We start from the raw sequence: 21,416 nt of genomic DNA, 5'->3' as shown, positions 1-21,416 counted from the left end.
GAGTGAGAGATTAGCGTTCATACAGCTGCATCTGTTAACAGAGGAAAATGAACCATGTCACCCTGAGAAAGAAATGCAGAGAGAAAAAGGAAAGCGCGAGAAGGTATTTTATGAGTTTGATTGTGTATGGTTCTCTTTTTCCCTCTGCTCTCACCAGGGCTTTAGCGTTAGGGTTGGCCTTCTTATCAACGATGACTTTGGCCACTTTGTAATGTCCGCAGTGAGCGGCCACGTGCAGTGCCGTCAGGTAATCGTTGGTGACATCATCCACGGGGGCATTGTGCTGGAGGAGCAGTTGGACACAGTTCAGGTGATCCCCTTGGGTCGCCATGTGCAGAGGAGACAGACCGTTCTATAGTAAACCAAAAAATAGCATTTAACAAGATTAATAGATACTGGTTGATCGTGGCAAAAGCCGATGTCGTAGAGCAAGGTGGCCGACGGCCAATATACAGCCGATTTAAATTATATTACATCACACTATTTAATTTACAGCTAGTAAGTAAACCCATGCTGCAATGAAAGTTACATTTATTTTAAATAATATTTACTAAAATGAAAAATGAAAAAGTTTAAAGATTTGTAAAACATGACTACAAAGGAAGTATGCTGGTACATTTGTGTGCAATGGGAATCCTATTTTCTCAAATAAAGGGCAGTAAAGGTAAATTTACATACAGTACACAGTGAGTATGACATGAATATGAACACATGAACACAGATTTTCCAAAAAAAAAAAAAAACTTATCGGCCATTGCCGATAATTAAAAAATGCCAAATATTGGCCACTATAATCAGCCTTGACCAGCCTTGATCGGTCGACCACTAATGATCAATTAAAATAAAGGTGCAGGCCACTGCAAAAAAAAGAGCCATTGTCTATTGTCAATAAAGTGGCAATTTATGAAGCACAGCTCACAAAGAAGTCACTTTTTCACAAAACAAGAAGCTGTCTGTTGGTCAAAGCAGAGAATTTGCATGACCAACTGAATGAATGAACGTGAAATCTGCTTGGGGAAAACTTTCACCCTCCAGCGAAATTCCTGATCTCCTGGATTCCTATTGAAATGACCGGATTCGACTGCGAAAATTCGCCAAACAATGGTAAATGTGACCACACAGTGTGTGACTTTTAGCAGCATCTAGAGGTGAGGTTACAAATTGCAACCAACAGAAGATACGATGGCCGACAGGAAAAGAAGTTGTCATCTGAGACAGCAGAGAGCAGCCAGGTAAGCAATGAGGTTTCTTTACAAACATAAATTAAGAAATTATGTTTACTTAATTATTCAGTAAACCATATGCTATTGTGAATATTATTGTTACTTGTTCATCATTGTGTCAGTTTTTTATTCGCTGACTTTAGCTAGCTTCTTTGCACGAAGAACAACAATAGTGACGAAACGCGTTTGTCTGTTAAGGACTACTGTAGAAACATGGTGGCGGAAAATGGATATTTCGGTGTATGTAGATAGAAATGGCTCATTCTAAGGTAATAAAAACATAATGGTTTATCATGTTATTGAGTACTTTTAATGCAAACAAATTCAAAGGAGTACATGAATTAGTATATGAAGGTAAGTAAGTAAGGTCTTTATACACCACTGAAAACATAGTTATGTATATGATATTGCATTTCTGTCAACAGATCCTCCTAAACATTACACAATGCACCTTTAAATGTTTTCTACAAAACTAACTGGATTATTTCTATACCATAGATAAATATTGAAACGGACTGTTCTACACAAAACCTCCTGGATAGCCTTAAAATATCAAATGTGCAAAGAGGGCCAATGTTTAAAAAAGCTCATACACTATGTGAAGAAATTGAAGCATTTATATTAAGTATGTCATTTTGAGGGGCTTGTAAGTATGACAGGAAATCTCTACTGCTTTGGCACCTAAATCCACAATCTATGGTGAAATGATAGCAAAGAGAGAGAGAGGGGGCCTGATAAATATGTTGTTGCTTCTGTTGAAATATTGGCCACATGGGGGCAGTCTTAGGCATGGCCAGAAATTATGGGTAGACCAGCAATCACACCTGCATATCCACATTCACACACAAACGGGCAGAAATAATATATGGGGTTAAAAAAGTAGATGTCTTACTTTCGTCTTGGACAAGATGGGAGCTCCCCTGTCCAGCAGCATCTCAACAACCTGCTCATGTCCACTTCGTGCACCGCAATGCAATGGCGTTAAACCGTCCTATAATAAGCACACACAGATACATGTACAGGCCAACACAAAGATAAAATGTTGCATAAGATTAAATGGTACCCTCTGAGATCATACTCTTAAGAACAGCTGATACCACAGACAAACCTCAGCACCTTCAGATGCTCCACTGACACTACATGCTGACCTGTTTGATATTTCTTGCAAAGCTATTCATTTCAATGTACTGCATTTTACACTTCATTGGATCTTGCCTGCCTGTCTTACGTTACTTATGTGCCTGCACTGAAGACTATATATAATTGAATCATTGAATTGTGCGCCCTTAGGAATTCTAAGCTAATAAGTAACAAACTGTTGACAACTTGACATGTTTACAAGGTGCATAATGTTCTCTGAAACTGGGTCTCATCTGAGACATCCCTGAGGTAAAAGGTCAAAAATGACTTTCTAGGCTATATATAACTGTAGGAATGTCCTAAGAAGCTGTCTGACATTTTCCTTAAGGTAAAGTACACTGAAGTACAGATTCATTCAGGCAACGTCATTTCTTTTCGTTTTCCTTTACTAATAGTATATTTGATTATAATGATTTCATATTTTATAGTAGTAGATGCCCATTGCCATATTTGTGCATAAACACAACAAAAGTCAAAAGTTTAGGTCAGTAAGATTTGTGTGTGGTGTGGGGGGATAATCAGTAATGATCATTAAATTGATCACAAATGACAGTAATAATGTTACAAAAGAGTTACATTTCTATTCATTAAAGAATCATTTCTGAAGGATTATGAAACAGGGAATAGTGTTTTTTTATAAAAAAATAGAAAACAGTTAAATTGTAATAATATTTCACAATATTGCTTCTTTAACTGTATTTTTGATCAAATAAATGCAGCCTTGGCGAGCATAAAAGACTTCTTTCAAAAACATTTGTGTGTGTGTGTATTACCTTGGTCTTGGCATCAATTTTTGATCCTCGGTCCAATAGCAACTTCACCATGTTTCCATTTCCTCTCTTAGCCGCCACATGCAGTGGAGTGATGTCATTCTGTATGCGACCCACACAAAAATAAAAGATACACAGCGGGTACAAAAGATGTAGTCACAATCAGACTTCACAGAGAATCTAAATTACATAACTATGTAAAAAATAATAATATAACAATCATAATAATGATAATAATATAGTTTTATGGAAGCATACACATTATCCTGAACTGCATATGAGATGCATTGTGACTGTGTGACCCTCGAGCTGAAGTAGATTCATGCATGCGCTTGTTTGGACTGTGCCGGCCATATGACAGTTTAGAGGTTTCAGTTGGTAGGGCATTTGGCAGATTCACACACACACACACACACACACACATACATGTGAGCATGTGTGCACACAAAGAGCCTTAGGCAGATCATTTAGCTCATTCATCAAAGCACTTATGGAGCATTTTAGGCTTCAGTCTGGTTACAATTCTGTATGCAACATTAATGCAATACTGCCCCGTCTGATGCTCAGAGGAACTGCATGTCCACGGTCAAACTGAAACCAGGTCTGGCTGCATTTTGAATGAAAATCAATGCACCTGAAAATCCTATTATAAATGTGTGGACTGAACTCAGTAAATAATTTGGGAAGATTTAAGAGAAGATTTAAACAGACTATGGGGAACCTTTTGCCCTATAATCTGTTATCATTGTCCACTAAAGCTTACCCTTGCCATGAAGTCCACTGCTGCTCCTCTGTTTAACAGTAGTGTTGCAACGTTGATGTTTCCATAATGGGCAGCAATGTGAAGAGGAGTGAAACCGCTCTGATAAAAAAAAGAAAGAAAAAAAAAAGACAGAACAGGACGGTTAAAATTTTTTTACTTTCAGTCCATTAAATTACCTGCACTTCTTATATCAAATGTCTAGACATTTGCATTGTGTTTGGGATTATCTAAAGACAGTTGTTGCGTCCGAATTCTCATTCTATATAGTAGGAACCACATTTGGTTTGAAACGTACTTTGTGACCGTTAAAAAAGTATGTTCTACTGTATATAGTATGAATGTGTGTAGTATGAATGAAATGTGGACATACTACACCCGCCATGTTGACATTATCACGTGACCTACAGTACCAGCATCAGTTGCGTCGCTTCACTGCCAGTCACAAATCCTCTCCTGTGGCCACATGGGATAGTATAAGTGTCCATCAAATGCACACTTCAGAATCTCGCCACAGGTAGTAGGTACTTTTCGCCTTCTGTTTTATGAATACTATGAATTCGTACGTATACTACTCGGCTCACATACTGTTTTTCACCTACTATATAGAATGGAAGTAGGCATATTCGGACGCAGCGATTGAGTGTTCAAGACAACTTGTCAAATTTTTACAGAAAAATGTATATGCAAAATCCTCTTGCTACTAAATACTATCTTCTCTTTAATGGTTAAACGAAATTATATAGTCATATTACAAAGGCTAATAAGATTTAGCTATTTATACTGTATTCACTACATTCTTCAATAGAAACTGGATCTGAGTGTCTGGATCTGAGAGTTATCAAAACATCAACTATTTTTGGACTATAAGAACATTTTGAATATGAGAAGCAGTTGTCAAGGCGAGATGGAGGTGTCTTGTAGGCTGCATTGCAGCAAAGGCCTTCCAGTCATGGAGATTTCCATCTCAATTAGCCAATAATCCGACACAAAGCAGGTGGTTCTCAGCATAGCCCTTCCCTTCTGTTTGCTCTCTTATCTCCAAGGGAACGGGGCTCCACCCATTTTGAGGGGAATTATTGCAATTATTAGCCACAGGCATGAATGGAAAAACAGCAGGGGTTTAAACATTTCCAGTAGCACAATAATAAACCAGAGACAAGAGACAACACATACTGTCACCTATTCTCAGATTATCACCATACAGTCATCATGACCAATGCATTCAAATTTCTATTCCCTCAGAAAACATTAGGAATATGACTTTAGCAATATGTTTTTGTTAGTTTGCAATTTGGCAATGCTCTCTATCATGCAAAACTGTGAAATATAAATCTACACAGTCAAACTGCTGTTGCTTGCCGTGTGGGCAAACCTGACCATGCACATGTGCAGATTCTTTTTGCAACATTGCAACAATCCTAAACAGCTAGATTTCCAGCTGTTTAAGTGAAACCGAGGGAGTTTTTGTCTAAAGGCCCATGCACAAGCCCCAGGGAGGAGGACTAAACTAACAGACCGTCTCATCTCTGTAGCTGGCCAGCCGGGTTCCTCTTTCACAGCCAAACCAAGTGAAAAATGTTGGAACAACATGCTTCTTCCAGTTAGTAATAAAAGTTATTTAAAAGGTCAAACTTAAAATTGTACCGTTTTCTCACTTCTACAGTAGCAGGATGTGCCAGTGAAGTGACCTTTGCATTATGTAATACTCTCATTCTAATGACTTCTCTTTGAATCTCCAAAAGGCCAGATGGACTTTCACAAACTTTATAAATGTTTTCACACAGTCCAAAATACTTTATTGCAAGAATATATTAAATGTTTTAATTGCTTGACTTTTAAGACTTAAAAACCCCATGAAATGGTTTGATGGTTGGAAAAGAAAATAGAATGTTAGCGCAACCAAATCCAGACAGAATCAACATTTTGGAGAACAATATCAATATTTTGGCCCGTTTCCTTTAAAAGAGAATTAAATTTAATGTGCATCTGCTTAAAGTTATTTTTGTGACTAAACCCATGAAAAAGCTCCAATTTTGATATCATGTGATCTTAAAATGTGGCAAAAGCAATGATCATGTTTGCTCTAAGTAATGTCTAGTCTCAGGCTCAGCCTACCGCTGTCTGAACGTCTGATGCATATGGCACACTTAACTGGAAACACTTCAGGATTTCCGAATTCGTCATCTGATTGGTTGAATTCTACAGTATGTCCGGGAGAACTGTGTTAGGTGTTCTTTAACGGTCCGTCATGCAACAAAGATGTAACGCCAAAACCCTTTGTGGAGGTAGAGCGCCGTCGTGTTTACAACTGTGACGATGAACGCTTTTCAGGATCAACTAAACGCTGGATTTTCAAAAGTATGTGAAGCATACGTCCAAGAGTTTTACACACCAGTCTGTTATTGTAGGGACATCGACGTTACATTTTCACACCCCTAAACATGACACAGAAAAAACCAAACTGTGATTGGTTGCTTTACACGTCAGTCAGACAGCCTCTAGATCTTGTGCTTTATTTACTCCACATGTTGAGGGTTCTTAACCTCGAGAAAATCTATCTACAAACAGCAGTATCTCAGATCAAAGGGATCTAAAAAATGAAACACATGAACCAACAGTTCATATTCACCACTATCAACATCATTACCAGCAACTAAACAAAACCGCTGATAAAACCCTTTAACCAATCAGAAAGCTGCATGTTGAGATGTGGAACCACGGCCCATAGCTGCAGAAATCAAAGCATGCTTCAGCCCTCCACCCAAAGCATTGTCTCATTCCTCCATCCCCACATAGCAAACAAGAGAAGAGAAAACAGGAAATGATACGAAAATAGAGATGGTACAACAAGGGTGGGGGCAACACTAGGGGGTGTTCTAGGCAAAGCAGGGGGTGGAGGTGGGGGTCAACAGCTTAATGTTTATCATGGGTATACCTCTGTTGTTCTATTCACCATCATCTACGTTGAGATGTGAGGAAAGGAAAGAATGGGCAGTTAGTGAACACTGACAGGTAAACGAAGGACATGTCACATGTATCTAAAGACAGGACTAAGTGTGGGTGAGTGTTTAGTTACACTTTATTTCGATGGTCTACTTTAGACATTCAACTAACTATAAGTAACTATGCAACTACATGTCAGCTAACTTTCATTAATTTGCAACTACATGTCAGCTAATTTTCATTAGAGTATTAGTAGACTGTTAGGTTAGGGTTAAGGCAAGTAGAATAAGTTGGCATGTACTTGCAAAGTTACTTATAGTCAGTGGAATGTCTGTTGGGGAGCATCACAATAAAGCGTTAACATATATTGAGCACACAGTCTACTAATACTCTAATGACTGGTAGTTGACATGTAGTTGCAAAGTTACTTAAACTTAGTGGAATGTCTAAAGCAGACTATCAAAATAAAGTGTTAACGAGTGTTTTTAAGGACAAAATAACACCTAAATCACATTTAAAAGCAAAACATATAGAGTATATGGTGAGGTACTCTTAATTACATTAAAAAATGAGAAAAAAAGATGTGGGGAAGTAAGTGTGTGCACAAGAGAGTGTGTGGGTGGTAGAGGAGTATATATTTGACCAGGATGGTGCAGTTTCAGTAAGAATTTCGGGATTTAAAGAAAATAAGTGACAGACAGACAGACCTTGGACTCAACATCCGCGTTGTGGTCATTCTGAAGAAGCAGAGCTGCAGATTTGGTGTCGTCCTTGCGGGCTGCAATGTGGAGCGCAGGCAGACGGACTTTACCTTTCGTGTCATTCTCTAACAACAGAGAAACCACCTGATCATGACCCTGCTGCAAGGCTACCGCTAACGGTGTAAAGCCATCCTAAAGAGAAGAAGAGCAACAGGCCTGATTATCGATTCATATACCTTAGTTTACATATATTACTGTATTTTGTTTCATAATATATACACATTCGTTCAAAAGTTTTTCTCTTAAAAACTTTCTCTTATTTAGCAAGAATGCATTAAATTGATCAAAAGTGACAGTAAAGACATTTATAATGTTACAAAAAAAAAATATATATATATATATATATTTTTTAAATAAATACTGTTCTTTTAAACTTTCTATTTATCAATATATTGCAGTTTCCACAAAAATTCCAAACAGAGCAATTGTTTTCAGCAGTGGTAATAATAAATGTTTCTTAAGCATCAAATCAGCATATTAGAATGATTTCTGAAGGATCATGTGACTGAAGACTGGAGTAATGATGCTGAAAATTCAGCCATCACAGGAATAAATGAAATTTTAATATATTTATTTTATACTGCAATAATATTTCACAACATTACTGTTTTTACTGTATTTTTGATCTAATAAATGCAACCATGGTGAGCATAAGAGACTTCTTTCAAAAATATGAAAAAATCTTACCAACCACAAAACTTTTGCTATTTTATATATATATATATATATATATATATATATATATATACACACAACCCCATTTTCAGAAAAGTTGGGACATTTTGTAAATTGCAATAAAAATCTACAATATGTGATTTGTTAATTCTCTTGAACCTTTTTTTAACTGACAAAAAGTTTCCCAATGTTTTCACTGACCAAAATAACTGTATGTTGTAAATATACATATTTTTTTATTTTGATGGCTGCAACAAAGCTCCAAAAAATTTGGGACAGAGGCATGTTTACCAATGAGTCACATCAACTTTCCTTTTAATTACACTTTTTAGTCATTTGGGAATTGAATATGTTAATTGTTGAAGTTTTGCAAGTGGAATTTTCACCCAATCTCACCTGCTATAAGACATCTGATCAACAGGCAATATATATATATATATATATATATATATATATATATATATATATACAGTATATATATATATATATATATATATATATATATATATATATATATATATATATATATATATATATATATATATATATATATATATATATATATACACAGTATATATATTCTGTGTATGAGAAAAAGAGATGTGGGGAGGAGGACTGAGGCAAGTAGAAAGCACTTACAACTCAAGGTCAACCAGGCTCACCTCAATAATCAATAAAAGACTCACACACACACACACACACACACACACACACACACACACACACACACAAACCTCTGTAGCAATGCTCTGGCTGGAGTTGTTCTCTAGGAGGAAGCGCACCACATCCAAATGGTTTTCCTGTGCGGCCATGTACAGTGGGGTAAAGCCATTCTGAAAAAACATTACATTAATGTTATATATACATTTGAATCATTAGTCAGTCAGTATTTTTCTCCCTTTTTTCTCACTCTTTTCCCTTTTCCCGTTATTTATCTAAGTTTTACTATTGCAAAACTGCCATTTAAAAAATGACCTTGGCATTAAAACTATTCCCAAAACAGCACTTCAGAAGCCTCGCAGCATTTTTAGACCCGTGTGATGTGCCCTGTAATATATTATGAACTGAAACAACAAATATTTTAAAAGCCATCAAAAGCAGACCTGAGACTCTAATTGAAATGCACAAAATGTATTGTTTCATAGACACGCTGTTTACCCCATCTACACTCTGCTGAGCAACCCACCCCCTCCTCTCGGCAAAGAAAAATCAATCAGAAGAGAAAATTTTTATTTCGAATTTCTTAATAAGCAGTATCTTGATGTTGTAACTAGACATACAGGTTACCATGGCAACTCAGTCATTTTTAATATTTTTTTAGATTTCCCCAGACAGGACAGACCCCATTACACCCCCCTGCCTTAACCTAAGTGACCCTGTTCCCATGGCAACACAGCGATGCTGACAGTGCAGGTAAAGAGAGAGCAATACTTTGTGATGATGGAGCATCAAGCAGGGACACAGACACAATCTGCCCTCATCATCAGGTTTTACCAATTCTATGTCTTAGCACTTTTGCTGGGAGTTCAAAAATCTATTTCATGTCATTTTATCCATATATGGGTAATTCTAATAGCATTGGGTTAAAAATAAAAGGAATATGTGATAGAAAAATGGAATTTCCTTGCTCCTTTTACAAAAAAGATTTCAATCTACCATATAGACATACTCCCCCGTAAAACATGATCATTCTAAAGGTCAGAGAGAGGGTAAAACAACTGTCATAAAAAAAAAAACCTTGACTAACTTCATAACTTTAGTATTTATAAAAATAAAATTCTACAAAATTGCAGAATATTTTTTCGAGTGTTTACATCTGTATGTACTGTGTTGAGATCAGAGCAGGAAATCCTGTTATTACTGGAACACCAGTAATGTAGGTGGCCTTCATAACTTACTGAGCTCAAGTTCAAAGCAGTGTGTGTGTGTGTGTGTGTGTGTGTGTGTGTGTGTGTGTGTGTGTGTGTGTGTGTGTGTGTGTGTGTGTGTGTGTGTGTGTGTGTGTGTGTGTGTGTGTGTGTGTGTGTGTGTGTGTGTGTGTACTTGTCTACCTATCTAAGTGGGGACCTTGGTGTCGTTACACACTCACCAACAGGGGACCGTCGAGCCAAGTGGGGACTTTTTTCAAGTCCCCTGTTGGTCATGCTTTAAAACATGTTAAAATCAGCTAAAACACGCTCTGGTGAATTTTTTACATTTTTGACCAAGTGGGGACCTACATGTGTGTGTGTGTTTAAGTCCATACTCAGCAGCGCTCCTGTAGGTTGGAGCAGGAACTGCAGTGGCCCATTAACACACGTCGTTCACACTTCTCTATTGTTTGAATGGCTGCTGTCCTAGAGGCTCTGAGACTGTAGAGCTGCTGTTTAACTGGAGCTTTCAGTAACACTTTATAATAACTCCACGCTATTAATCATTAGTTAAGAATTAGTAAACAGTTAATCATTTTATAAAGTTTTATAAATGAATAGACATTGATAAGCAGTATATAAATACAGATATAAATGCTTTATTCTTGTTTTAAAAGCATATCTATAATGTGTTTAATAATTATATTTTCATACTTTATTAATGATCAATTTATCATTTCTAAATAAAGTATAGGATCATTTACAAAGCAGTTATTTAGGAGTTGTCAGTGGTTCATAAGATCACTTAGAAAGTTTGAGTAAATGATTAAACTATTTAAATGTACATTCATACATATTTATTATTCAGACATATGGTAATAGTTACTCAGTGTGTTAATAAATGCTTTATTAACATGTATTTCTACTGTAATTCAGGTAGTTATGAAGTATTTAGTAGTGGTCAGTTCACTATTTTTGAGCTCATCTAAAGTGAGGACTAGTTATGCCTTGTAAAACATTTATAAAGGAGATTTAAAGGCTGTTAATGTTTCTATGTTCTGTATCACTGTGTGTGTTTGTTTCCTTTTTCTGTTTAGAAGAAAACTGAGTCTTTAAATCTCCTTTATAAATGATTTACAAGGCATAACTAGTCCTCACTTCAGATGAGCTCACAAAATAGTTAACTGACCACTACTAAATGCTTTATAACTCATGAATCTACAACATTTACTTACACTTTCTAAGTGATCTTATGAATCACTGACAACACCTAAATAACTGGTTTGTAAATAATGCTATACTTCATTTAGAAATGATAAATTTATAATTAATAAAGTACGAAAATACAATTATTAAACACATTATAGATATGCTTCTAAATCAGTAATACAGCATTTAAAGCTGTATGTATAAACTGCTTATTAATGTCTGCTTTATGAATTATGATTTAACTGTTTACTAATGCTTAACTAATGATTAATAGGATGCAGTTATTATAAAGGTTTACCATATATATTATATTTTTCATAATATAACTTCAAATATGCATTTTTTTTTGTCAAGAGGGGATCTGCAACTCAATGTTATAATTATAATGTAATTATTATTATATTATTAAGATATTGCAACTGATAGTATTGGCTGCATATTAATTAAAACATAATTTCTACTGTAATAAATTCAGTAGACATGTCCTTATTTTTTTTGTTTCCTTTGTTTCTAGGATGTTGATGTACAGAGATATTAAGTGTTTGAAATATTGCTCAATTTAAATGCAACCAAACATGTGTCGCTCGTTACCATCCAACAGTGGACCTTTCTTGAAGATCAAATTCAAAACTTTTAAGTTGACTTGCTGCATCTGGTCATTTTGAAGAAACAAAAATGAAATACACAATTTTCTTGTAAGGTCTTTTTTCATAATATAACTTCAAAAATGCAAAAAAAAAATTTTTTTAAACATGCCAAGATAGAATCTCAACTCTGAACGATGTCTACCTATACAAGTGGGGACTTTCTGAACGATCTCTACCTATACAAGTGGGGACTCACAATAGCCTGCAATGGAGCTGTGTGTGTGTGTGTGTGTGAACAGTTAAGTATGTCTTTATTTTGTATGTCTTTATGTCTTTATGTTCTTATAAATACAGTATACATATAATAACACATAATAACATATATATAATATATGTTCACACAGGCATCAGAGATCACAATATGCATAGTTAAACATATACAATAAAAAAAAATAAAAAAGAATGACGAACATCATCAGTTATCAAAAACTTAATTGCTTGAGGAAAGACCATTTAAATCTACAACGGGGTAAAAAATACAGACAGCCCGGCTGTAATAAGGATCCACTGAAGGCAAGTGTAAATGAGAACCCAAGTGCAGTTTATTACAAACAAAAGCAAAGATAAAACAAAAACATGGTGTGGCATGAAAAAAAAACTAAAAAACCAGAACATGAACAAAGACTTACAAACAGTGGTCTACAGGAAACAATACTTTACAAAGACACATGGAAAACATGAGGGCTAAATACAAAGACTAATGACAAGACAAGGGACACCTGTGATGAACAGTGATCACACAATTAACCAATGACAAGACACATGGCAGGATCACATGACAAACAGGGAATCACATGACAGACATGGAAACATGACATGACACAAAAACATGACAAGAACAAACCCAAAATCGTGACACCGGCAGCAACAGTTCAAAATCAGAGGCGAGAATATCCTCTTATCATTCATAATATTATTTTTCTTATTTAACGCTCTCTCTTCAGAGATACTTTCTAAGCTTGGTTATGCAGTCCCTAACAATTTACTTGTCATTGTTATGTGCCATTGCACACACACACACACACACACACACACACACACACAAGAGGGGATCTGCAACTCAATGTTATAATTATAATGTAATTATTATTATATTATTAAGATATTGCAACTGATAGTATTGGCTGCATATTAATTAAAACATAATTTTTACTGTAATAAATTCAGTAGACATGTCCTTATTTTTTTTTTTTGTTTGTTTCCTTTGTTTCTAGGATGTTGATGTACAGAGATATTAAGTGTTTGAAATATTGCTCAATTTAAATGCAACCAAACATGTGTCGCTCGTTACCATCCAACAGTGGACCTTTCTTGAAGATCAAATTCAAAACTTTTAAGTTGACTTGCTGCATCTGGTCATTTTGAAGAAACAAAAATGAAATACACAATTTTCTTGTAAGGTCTTTTTTCATAATATAACTTCAAATATGCAATTTTTTTTTTTTTTTAAACATGCCAAGATGGAATCTCAACTCTGAACGATGTCTACCTATACAAGTGGGGACTTTCTGAACGATCTCTACCTATACAAGTGGGGACTCACAATAGCCTGCAATGGAGCTGTGTGTGTGTGTGTGTGTGTGTGTGAACAGTGAAGTGAACTGGCAGTGAAGTCTGTCTTCATTATGTAACTATATATATATAGTATATTATATATTATGCCTTTTATCATTCATAATATTATTTCTCTTATTTAAAGCTTATTTTCTCTCTTCATAGATACTTTCTATGCTTGGTTATGCAGTCCCTTTAGGGTTTATGGGATTAATCAAACAGAAATAGCTCTTTAAGGTAACAATTTCAGGTGACCTATATTTAGTGTAGTGTAAAGCATACTTTAAACAGTGAATAATGATTTTATTAATCAAAATGAACTTCGCGTCCCCAGTTGGATGGTAAAGAACGATACGTGTTTGGCTGCTTTGTACATTTCTTGCCATCACAAACACACTGTAAAGATTTTGGAGGTCAATCTCAAAATGTTATGTAGCTGCACTGAACATTTTTAGTTGGTTCAGTTGAAATATATGAAGTAGGGATGTTCATTTAACATTTTGTTTTCTGACTGACAGCTGATGCTTGTTAACCAGTCAGATCAGTTAACTGACATGATTTGAAGGTTAGATTAGAATTAAATGGAATTAGAATAGATAATAGTCTGTGACCGATTCAAATACCTCAAACATGTAGACTTACATGTGCAAATAGCAGCATAAACAACAGAACATGAGGATTCACACACCGTCACATCAAGCACCCGCAGTACTTCTGTGAACACAGTAAACCAGAATAAAACTGTATATATAACTGTATATATAATAAATAGGCCAACTTAAATGAACACTTATCAAAACTAAAGTGCAATAAATAATAAACGCTTTAGGGTCTGTTTACACAACATCATTTTCAACTGAAAACTGAAAACGTTTTGGCCGTTCATTTCAACGAAAATGCCATTTTGGGGGCCTGACAATGCAAGCTTTTGAAAACGAGTTTTAAAGTGCAAGGTTTTGAAAATTATGCCTTTACCATCTGCATGTAAACAACATAAACGGGAATTTGTGAAATTGGTATGTCATTCCAACCCGGTCACACTAAATGCAGCGACGCATGTATCATTCCTATTTTGCACCCGCGCAAAGCGGACTTTTCCCTCCACAGACGCACGTCGGTTAACTAAGAAATACACTTGCGCTCCCCGGGGCGGTTCAGCGCAAAGAGGAGGCGTGTTCCGGCGCAAACGTTCCCTCATGCTATTTTACAGGTTTAGAAAACAATTGCGCCACTGACCGAAAAAAACAAACAGTTTAAAGTCAGTGGCGCGTTGGCGCGGGAATGAGTTTTTACGTGTATGTGATACGCATGGGTGGGTTTAGGGTAGGTTTAGTAGTGGTGTGTATTATGTAATATGTATTATGTTTGGTTAGGATTAGTGTTGTAGAGTGTGTGTACACGCAATAAAGTGCGTATCATATGCATGTAAAAAACTAATTTTCGCATAAAACATTGCACGATAAACTATGCGTGCTATAGAGATGCATGTTCATGAGATCAGGCTGGTCATGCACAAGTATATAACATGTTCACATGTGTACTTATCATCAGGTGTTCACAAATTAATTCATTTAAATTGAAAGATCTCAATGTTTATAAGATCTTTCAATTATGTTTAACAGTTTTGAGCGTATAAAAGAGTGTATAAAAATGGGCTCTGAGTTTTGGCAGTGGTTGTGTCTAAGTGAAATATGTAGTTTGGAAGATGTAGTCACTGAATGCATTAATACAACATTGAATGACACAGACATTTGCAACACTTCTACAGTAATACCGTATTAAAATATATTCAGAATCTAAAAAATTAAATACTATCAAAACAATCAGATGTAGCTGAACACATACAGGTATTAATCTTTCAGTTTCATCACCATCTATAAAAAGGGGAAACTTGGGGGGAAATGTGTACTGTACTGTAAACAATGAACGTGACATAAAATGCTGTGAATTCTGAACAACAGAAAACAGCAGAAATATGTTATAATGCTACCTGTTATTTGTGTTTTTTTTATTTAACGTGTGTTTTTTGGGTAAAACCTTTTCTAGTGTTCTGGAAGAATGAGTTGATCTGAGACATGAATGAAGTTTCAGTGCATTTTGAATGTGAAATGAACTGCTAGCTGTAAGTTGGTTTGGAGAAGATATCATGGTCTTTTAACCTGATATCATTTAAGATATCATTTAAGACTGTGGTATAAATGATTGAATGATTTAACTATAACTCATTATTATCCTTGATATTCTAAAATAGGTATGTTTCATGTGTATGTAGACTCTAGTGTGTGTGAATTGAGTTGTTGCACTTCCCCCCACACACAATTTACATATCAATGCAGGAAGGCCTGAAAGGCCAGTGTTTGTCTCAGGTGAGAAAACAGGCCAACAACCCTCACTGTTACCAATATATGTGCAACTTCTCAAATAAACTAAAATAAACTAGAGAAAACACTGGGATTTACCCTGCCAAATTAAATTAAATTACAGGTTTTTACAATTGCTAGGACACATTTCTCAATATTTAGGTACATTTTCAAAACTCTTCACTCAGTTCTCCTAACCAACTTACAGCTTGACAGCAGTTCATTTCACATTCAAAATGCACTGAAACTTCATTCATGTCTCAGATCAACTCATTCTTCCAGAACACTAGAAAAGGTTTCACCCATACACTTAGTGCATTTTGAATGTGAAATGAACTGCTGTCAAGCTGTAAGTTGGTTTGGAGAAGATATCATGGTCTTTTAACCTGATATCATTTAAGATATCATTTAAGACTGTGCTATAAATGATTGAATGATTTAACTATAACTCATTATTATCCTTGATATTCTAAAATAGGTATTTTTCATGTGTATGTAGACTCTAGTGTGTGTGAATTGAGTTGTTGCACTTCCCCCCACACACAATTTACATATCAATGCAGGAAGGCCTGAAAGGCCAGTGTTTGTCTCAGGTGAGAAAACAGGCCAACAACCCTCACAGTACTGTTACCAATATATGTGCAACTTCTCAAATAAACTAAAATAAACTAGAGAAAACGCTGGGATTTACCCTGCCAAATTTATTTTGTAAAGTTTTCTTTTGTAAAAATGTATTTAAAAATAAATAAAACAAGAATTACACTATCTACTGTTCACTGCAGTTAATGTTACATTATCCACGTTTACAATACTGTACAAAAATATGAAACTGAGAGTAACACTTGTATAGGTGTTTAGTTTTTTTTAGTTTTTTTTATTCAGAATATATTTAAATATTAGGTTTTGAACATCAGTTTTGATTAGAGAATGTAAACATCTGCAAATTGGCCTGTATAGAACATAAATGTCTGTTGGTGTTTGTGTTAAGTGAGAAATAAATAATTTTTTGCCAAAGCAATAATAAATGATCCACAGTTTGGCTCACATAAGCCCCATTCACACAGAGATTCCGGAAAATACACTGATAATTTGTCCCGGGATTGTTTGATTTCTGTTCATTCACACTACCAGTGATTTTCTGAAATCAGTGTGTGTATATATTATAATATAATATTTAAATATAAAATCTTAGCACTATGTTTACAATGACACTAAATTAATGATTATTCCAAACACAAATAAAATTTCAGTTTCTCAATACTAATGTCACTTTTTCAAAACTCTCTTCACACAGTGATCACACCATCCGTCTATGTGAGCTAAACTGTGGATCACTGCTTTGAAAGATGTCATTGAATGCATTTTGTGCCATTTACATGAATTATTCTTAAACACAAACTCCAACAGAACTTTATGTTCTATACAGGCTAATTTGCACATGTTTACATACTCTTTTTAAAACTGTTAATAATAATAGTACTGTTAAACTGTTAAAAATAACAAGTAATATCAGTAATATCACATTGAAATAGATATTCTGATTCTAAAATATAATATTATCAAAATAATTAGATGTAACTAAACACCAACACAAGTGTTCACCTATACAAAAGGGGAAACTTAGGAATATTTTAGTACAGTAATGTTAAAAAGTTAGTTAGTTAGTATACTTTACTTTATTGCCCTTTTTCAGTAAATCTGTCTCGGACTCATAGCTGCATTAGTACACAACATATACATACACACACAAACCAAAAAGAGTTTAAAAAGACGACTACATTACTACATCTTGCTATTTAACATATTAATAGATACAGGAATAAATGATTTTTTGTAACGGTTACTCTTACTCAGTGGGACTCTATACCATCTCCCTGATGGCAGAAGCTGACACATTGGAAATAAAAGATGGCTTGAATCACTCACTATTGTCTGTGCATTTTTAATAACCATCGATTCGTAAATTGATTGAAGTGATGAGTACTCTCTTACACCCATAACTTTCATTGCAGTTTTCACAAGACGTGCAAGCTGTGATTTTAATTGGACCGAAAGATTGCCATACCAAGTTTGCATCCAATAATTTAAAAGACTACCTAAAACGGCATAATAAAATAATTGCATAATTCTCTGATTTACACCAAACAGCCTAAGTCTTCTTAAAAAATACAATCGTGGCCAGAATTTTGAACAAAGATAATCAATGTGGGCTTTCCAAGTAAATTAACGATCAATGACCATACCTAGATACTTATATCCACCTGCTCAATGATATTATCATAGATGATAACTGGGTTCAACTGCAGTGAATTATAAACAGTACATAGTTTCATTCTTGTTTTATGAAAGCATTTTACAAAAGAAAACATTGTGTAATGCTCCTGTTGTTTGTGTTTTTTTATTTTATGAGTGGCAAAGTGTATCACTAAGTGTATGGGTGAAACCTTTTCTAGTGTTCTGGAAGAATGAGTTGATCTGAGACATGAATGAAGTTTCAGTGCATTTTGAATGTGAAATGAGCTGCTGTCAAGCTGTAAGTTGGTTAGGAGAACTGAGTGAAGAGTTTTGAAAATGTACCTAAATATTGAGAAATGTGTCCTAGCAATTGTAAAACCCTGTAATTTAATTTAATTTGGCAGGGTAAATCCCAGTGTTTTCTCTAGTTTATTTTAGTTTATTTGAGAAGTTGCACATATATTGGTAACAGTACTGTGAGGGTTGTTGGCCTGTTTTCTCACCTGAGACAAACACTGGCCTTTCAGGCCTTCCTGCATTGATATGTTAATTGTGTGTGGGGGGAAGTGCAACAACTCAATTCACACACTAGAGTCTACATACACATGAAAAATACCTATTTTAGAATATCAAGGATAATAATGAGTTATAGTTAAATCATTCAATCATTCATGGCACAGTCTTAAATGATATCTTAAATGATATCAGGTTAAAAGACCATGATATCTTCTCCAAACCAACTTACAGCTTGACAGCAGTTCATTTCACATTCAAAATGCACTAAGTGTATGGGTGAAACCTTTTCTAGTGTTATGGAAGAATGAGTTGATCTGAGACATGAATGAAGTTTCAGTGCATTTTGAATGTGAAATGAACTGCTGTCAAGCTGTAAGTTGGTTAGGAGAACTGAGTGAAGAGTTTTGAAAATGTACCTAAATATTGAGAAATGTGTCCTAGCAATTGTAAAAACCTGTAATATAATTTAATTTGGCAGGGTAAATCCCAGTGTTTTCTCTAGTTTATTTTAGTTTATTTGAGAAGTTGCACATATATTGGTAAAAGGACTGTGAGGGGTTGTTGGCCTGTTTTCTCACCTGAGACAAACACAGGCCTTTCAGGCCTTCCTGCATTGATATGTAAATTGTGTGTGGGGGGAAGTGCAACAACTCAATTCACACACACTAGAGTCTACATACACATGAAACATACCTATTTTAGAATATCAAGGATAATAATGAGTTATAGTTAAATCATTCAATCATTTATACCACAGTCTTAAATGATATCTTAAATGATATCAGGTTAAAAGACTATGATATCTTCTCCAAACCAACTTACAGCTTGACAGCAGTTCAATTCACATTCAAAATGCACTGAAACTTCATTCATGTCTCAGATCAACTCATTCTTCCAGAACACTAGAAAAGGTTTTACCCAAAAAACACACGTTAAATAAAAAAACACAAATAACAGGTAGCATTATAACATATTTCTGCTGTTTTCTGTTGTTCAGAATTCACAGCATTTTGTCACATGTTCATTGTTTACAGTACAGTACACATTTCCCCCCAAATTTCCCCTTTTTATAGATGGTGATGAAACTGAAAGATTAATACCTGTATGTGTTCAGCTACATCTAATTGTTTTGATAGTATTTAATTTTTTAGATTCTGAATATATTTTAATACGGTATTACTGTAGAAGTGTTGCAAATGTCTGTGTCATTCAATGTTGTATTAATGCATTCAGTGACTACATCTTCCAAACTACATATTTCACTTAGACACAACCACTGCCAAAACTCAGAGCCCATTTTATACACTCTTTTATACGCTCAAAACTGTTAAACATAATTGAAAGATCTTATAAACATTGAGATCTTTCAATTTAAATGAATTAATTTCTCACTTAAACACAAAGACCAACAGAACTTGATTTACTATACAGGCTTATTTGCACATGCTTACATATTTTTCCAAGACTGTGTTATTTAATTTAAAAACCTAAGCTAGACTGAAATGTGCAATATTTCTACCGTATACCACATTGATGTATATTCTGAATATTCTTTTTTGAAAAAAATCTGAAAAATGAAGATGTAACTAAACACATACACAGGTCTTAGTCTCTCAATTTCATCACCATCTATACAAAAGGAAATCATTTTGTACATTAATGTAAACATGAACCATGTAACATAAACTGCATTGAATTCTGAACAGCAGAAAATAGTGCATATTGCTGCCTGTTGTTTGTCTGTGTTTTGTTTTGTATATTTAATTTATGTTTGTTGGCTGAAACCTTCACAGTTCTGAAAGAATGACTTAATTTGAGACATGAATGATGTGTTCTGATAGTTTTAATGCGTTTTAAATGTGAAATTAACTGCAGTGAAGCTGAAAGTTGGTTAAGACAATGGGAGTGAAGAGCTTTGGAAGAAGTGATAAGTATTGAGAAATACATACATTCTAATTTAATTTAATTAGAATATAACATTCTAATCTTGTCGGATAACAGATTATGATCGGGTTACAAGCATCCCCTTTCAGTCAGGGGAAAAATGTAATGATGCCCTGTATCAAGTGTAATTTAAGTCCAAAGGGAAACAATGTATTTATTTTATTTTTATTACTGCCAATGTCTGAGAGACCACAACCCATAAGATTGGTCTTTCATTACAGAAAAGAGGGTCTCCACTTTGTTGCTAAAGTGAAAAATGTGTACCGTAATTGCTGCTAATATACAGTATCAAATCATGTTATATAATTTTATAATTGTATAAAAATGTGTACCTTTTAAAAAGAACGGCAACATGTTCAAAATTGAAACCAAAGGAATAAATATAAGCATTCCCCTGACTTACTGCTGCGGTCGCATTATATTTATCTAGAGTCTAGATCATGTACAGTTTAACTTGTGTGGTGACCTGCAATTGTTACCTTAAAGCAATATTTCTGCTCTATTCACCCCCGGCCAAAAACGATCACCTCAGTTTTGTCTTCATTTAAAGACAAAAAGTTTTGAGCAAGCCAAGATTTAACCTCATCTAAGCATAATGAAAGAGAAATTAATGAGAATTTAACAGTTAAAAAGATAATGCAAGTAATTTTCAAACTAAAGTAATACACTACACAACTGCGTGCAAAATGTAAAATATTGTTAAATACAACTATAACATTGTTTACAAACAAACCCTATAAACACTAAAAGGGCTGTATTATGCAAGCCAGGCCAGTAGTTCACTTTGTAAAAAAAAAAAAAAAAAACGGCAAACACGTAATACTCA

General features: G+C 34.7%; 1 protein-coding gene across 1 annotated transcript in view; it reads right to left on the bottom strand.

Moving 5' to 3' along the window:
- ank3a (ankyrin 3a) overlaps positions 1–21,416 on the bottom strand; it is a gene marked incomplete at its 5' end in the record, with an annotated part of 110,832 nt that overhangs the window by 56,495 nt on the left and 32,921 nt on the right. Inside the window, 6 exons of the mRNA XM_081394120.1 lie at positions 155–352; positions 2,116–2,214; positions 3,137–3,235; positions 3,897–3,995; positions 7,547–7,732; positions 9,010–9,108. Coding sequence (XP_081250246.1) covers positions 155–352; positions 2,116–2,214; positions 3,137–3,235; positions 3,897–3,995; positions 7,547–7,732; positions 9,010–9,108 — 780 coding nt within the window. The remainder of the gene's footprint in view (positions 1–154; positions 353–2,115; positions 2,215–3,136; positions 3,236–3,896; positions 3,996–7,546; positions 7,733–9,009; positions 9,109–21,416) is intronic.

This window comes from Scardinius erythrophthalmus (assembly GCF_964197995.2).
Source record: "Scardinius erythrophthalmus genome assembly, chromosome: 19".
Taxonomy (NCBI): domain Eukaryota; kingdom Metazoa; phylum Chordata; class Actinopteri; order Cypriniformes; family Leuciscidae; genus Scardinius; species Scardinius erythrophthalmus.
The sequence above is the reverse complement of the archived record's forward strand: the minus strand, read 5'-3'. Positions and strand labels throughout refer to the sequence as shown.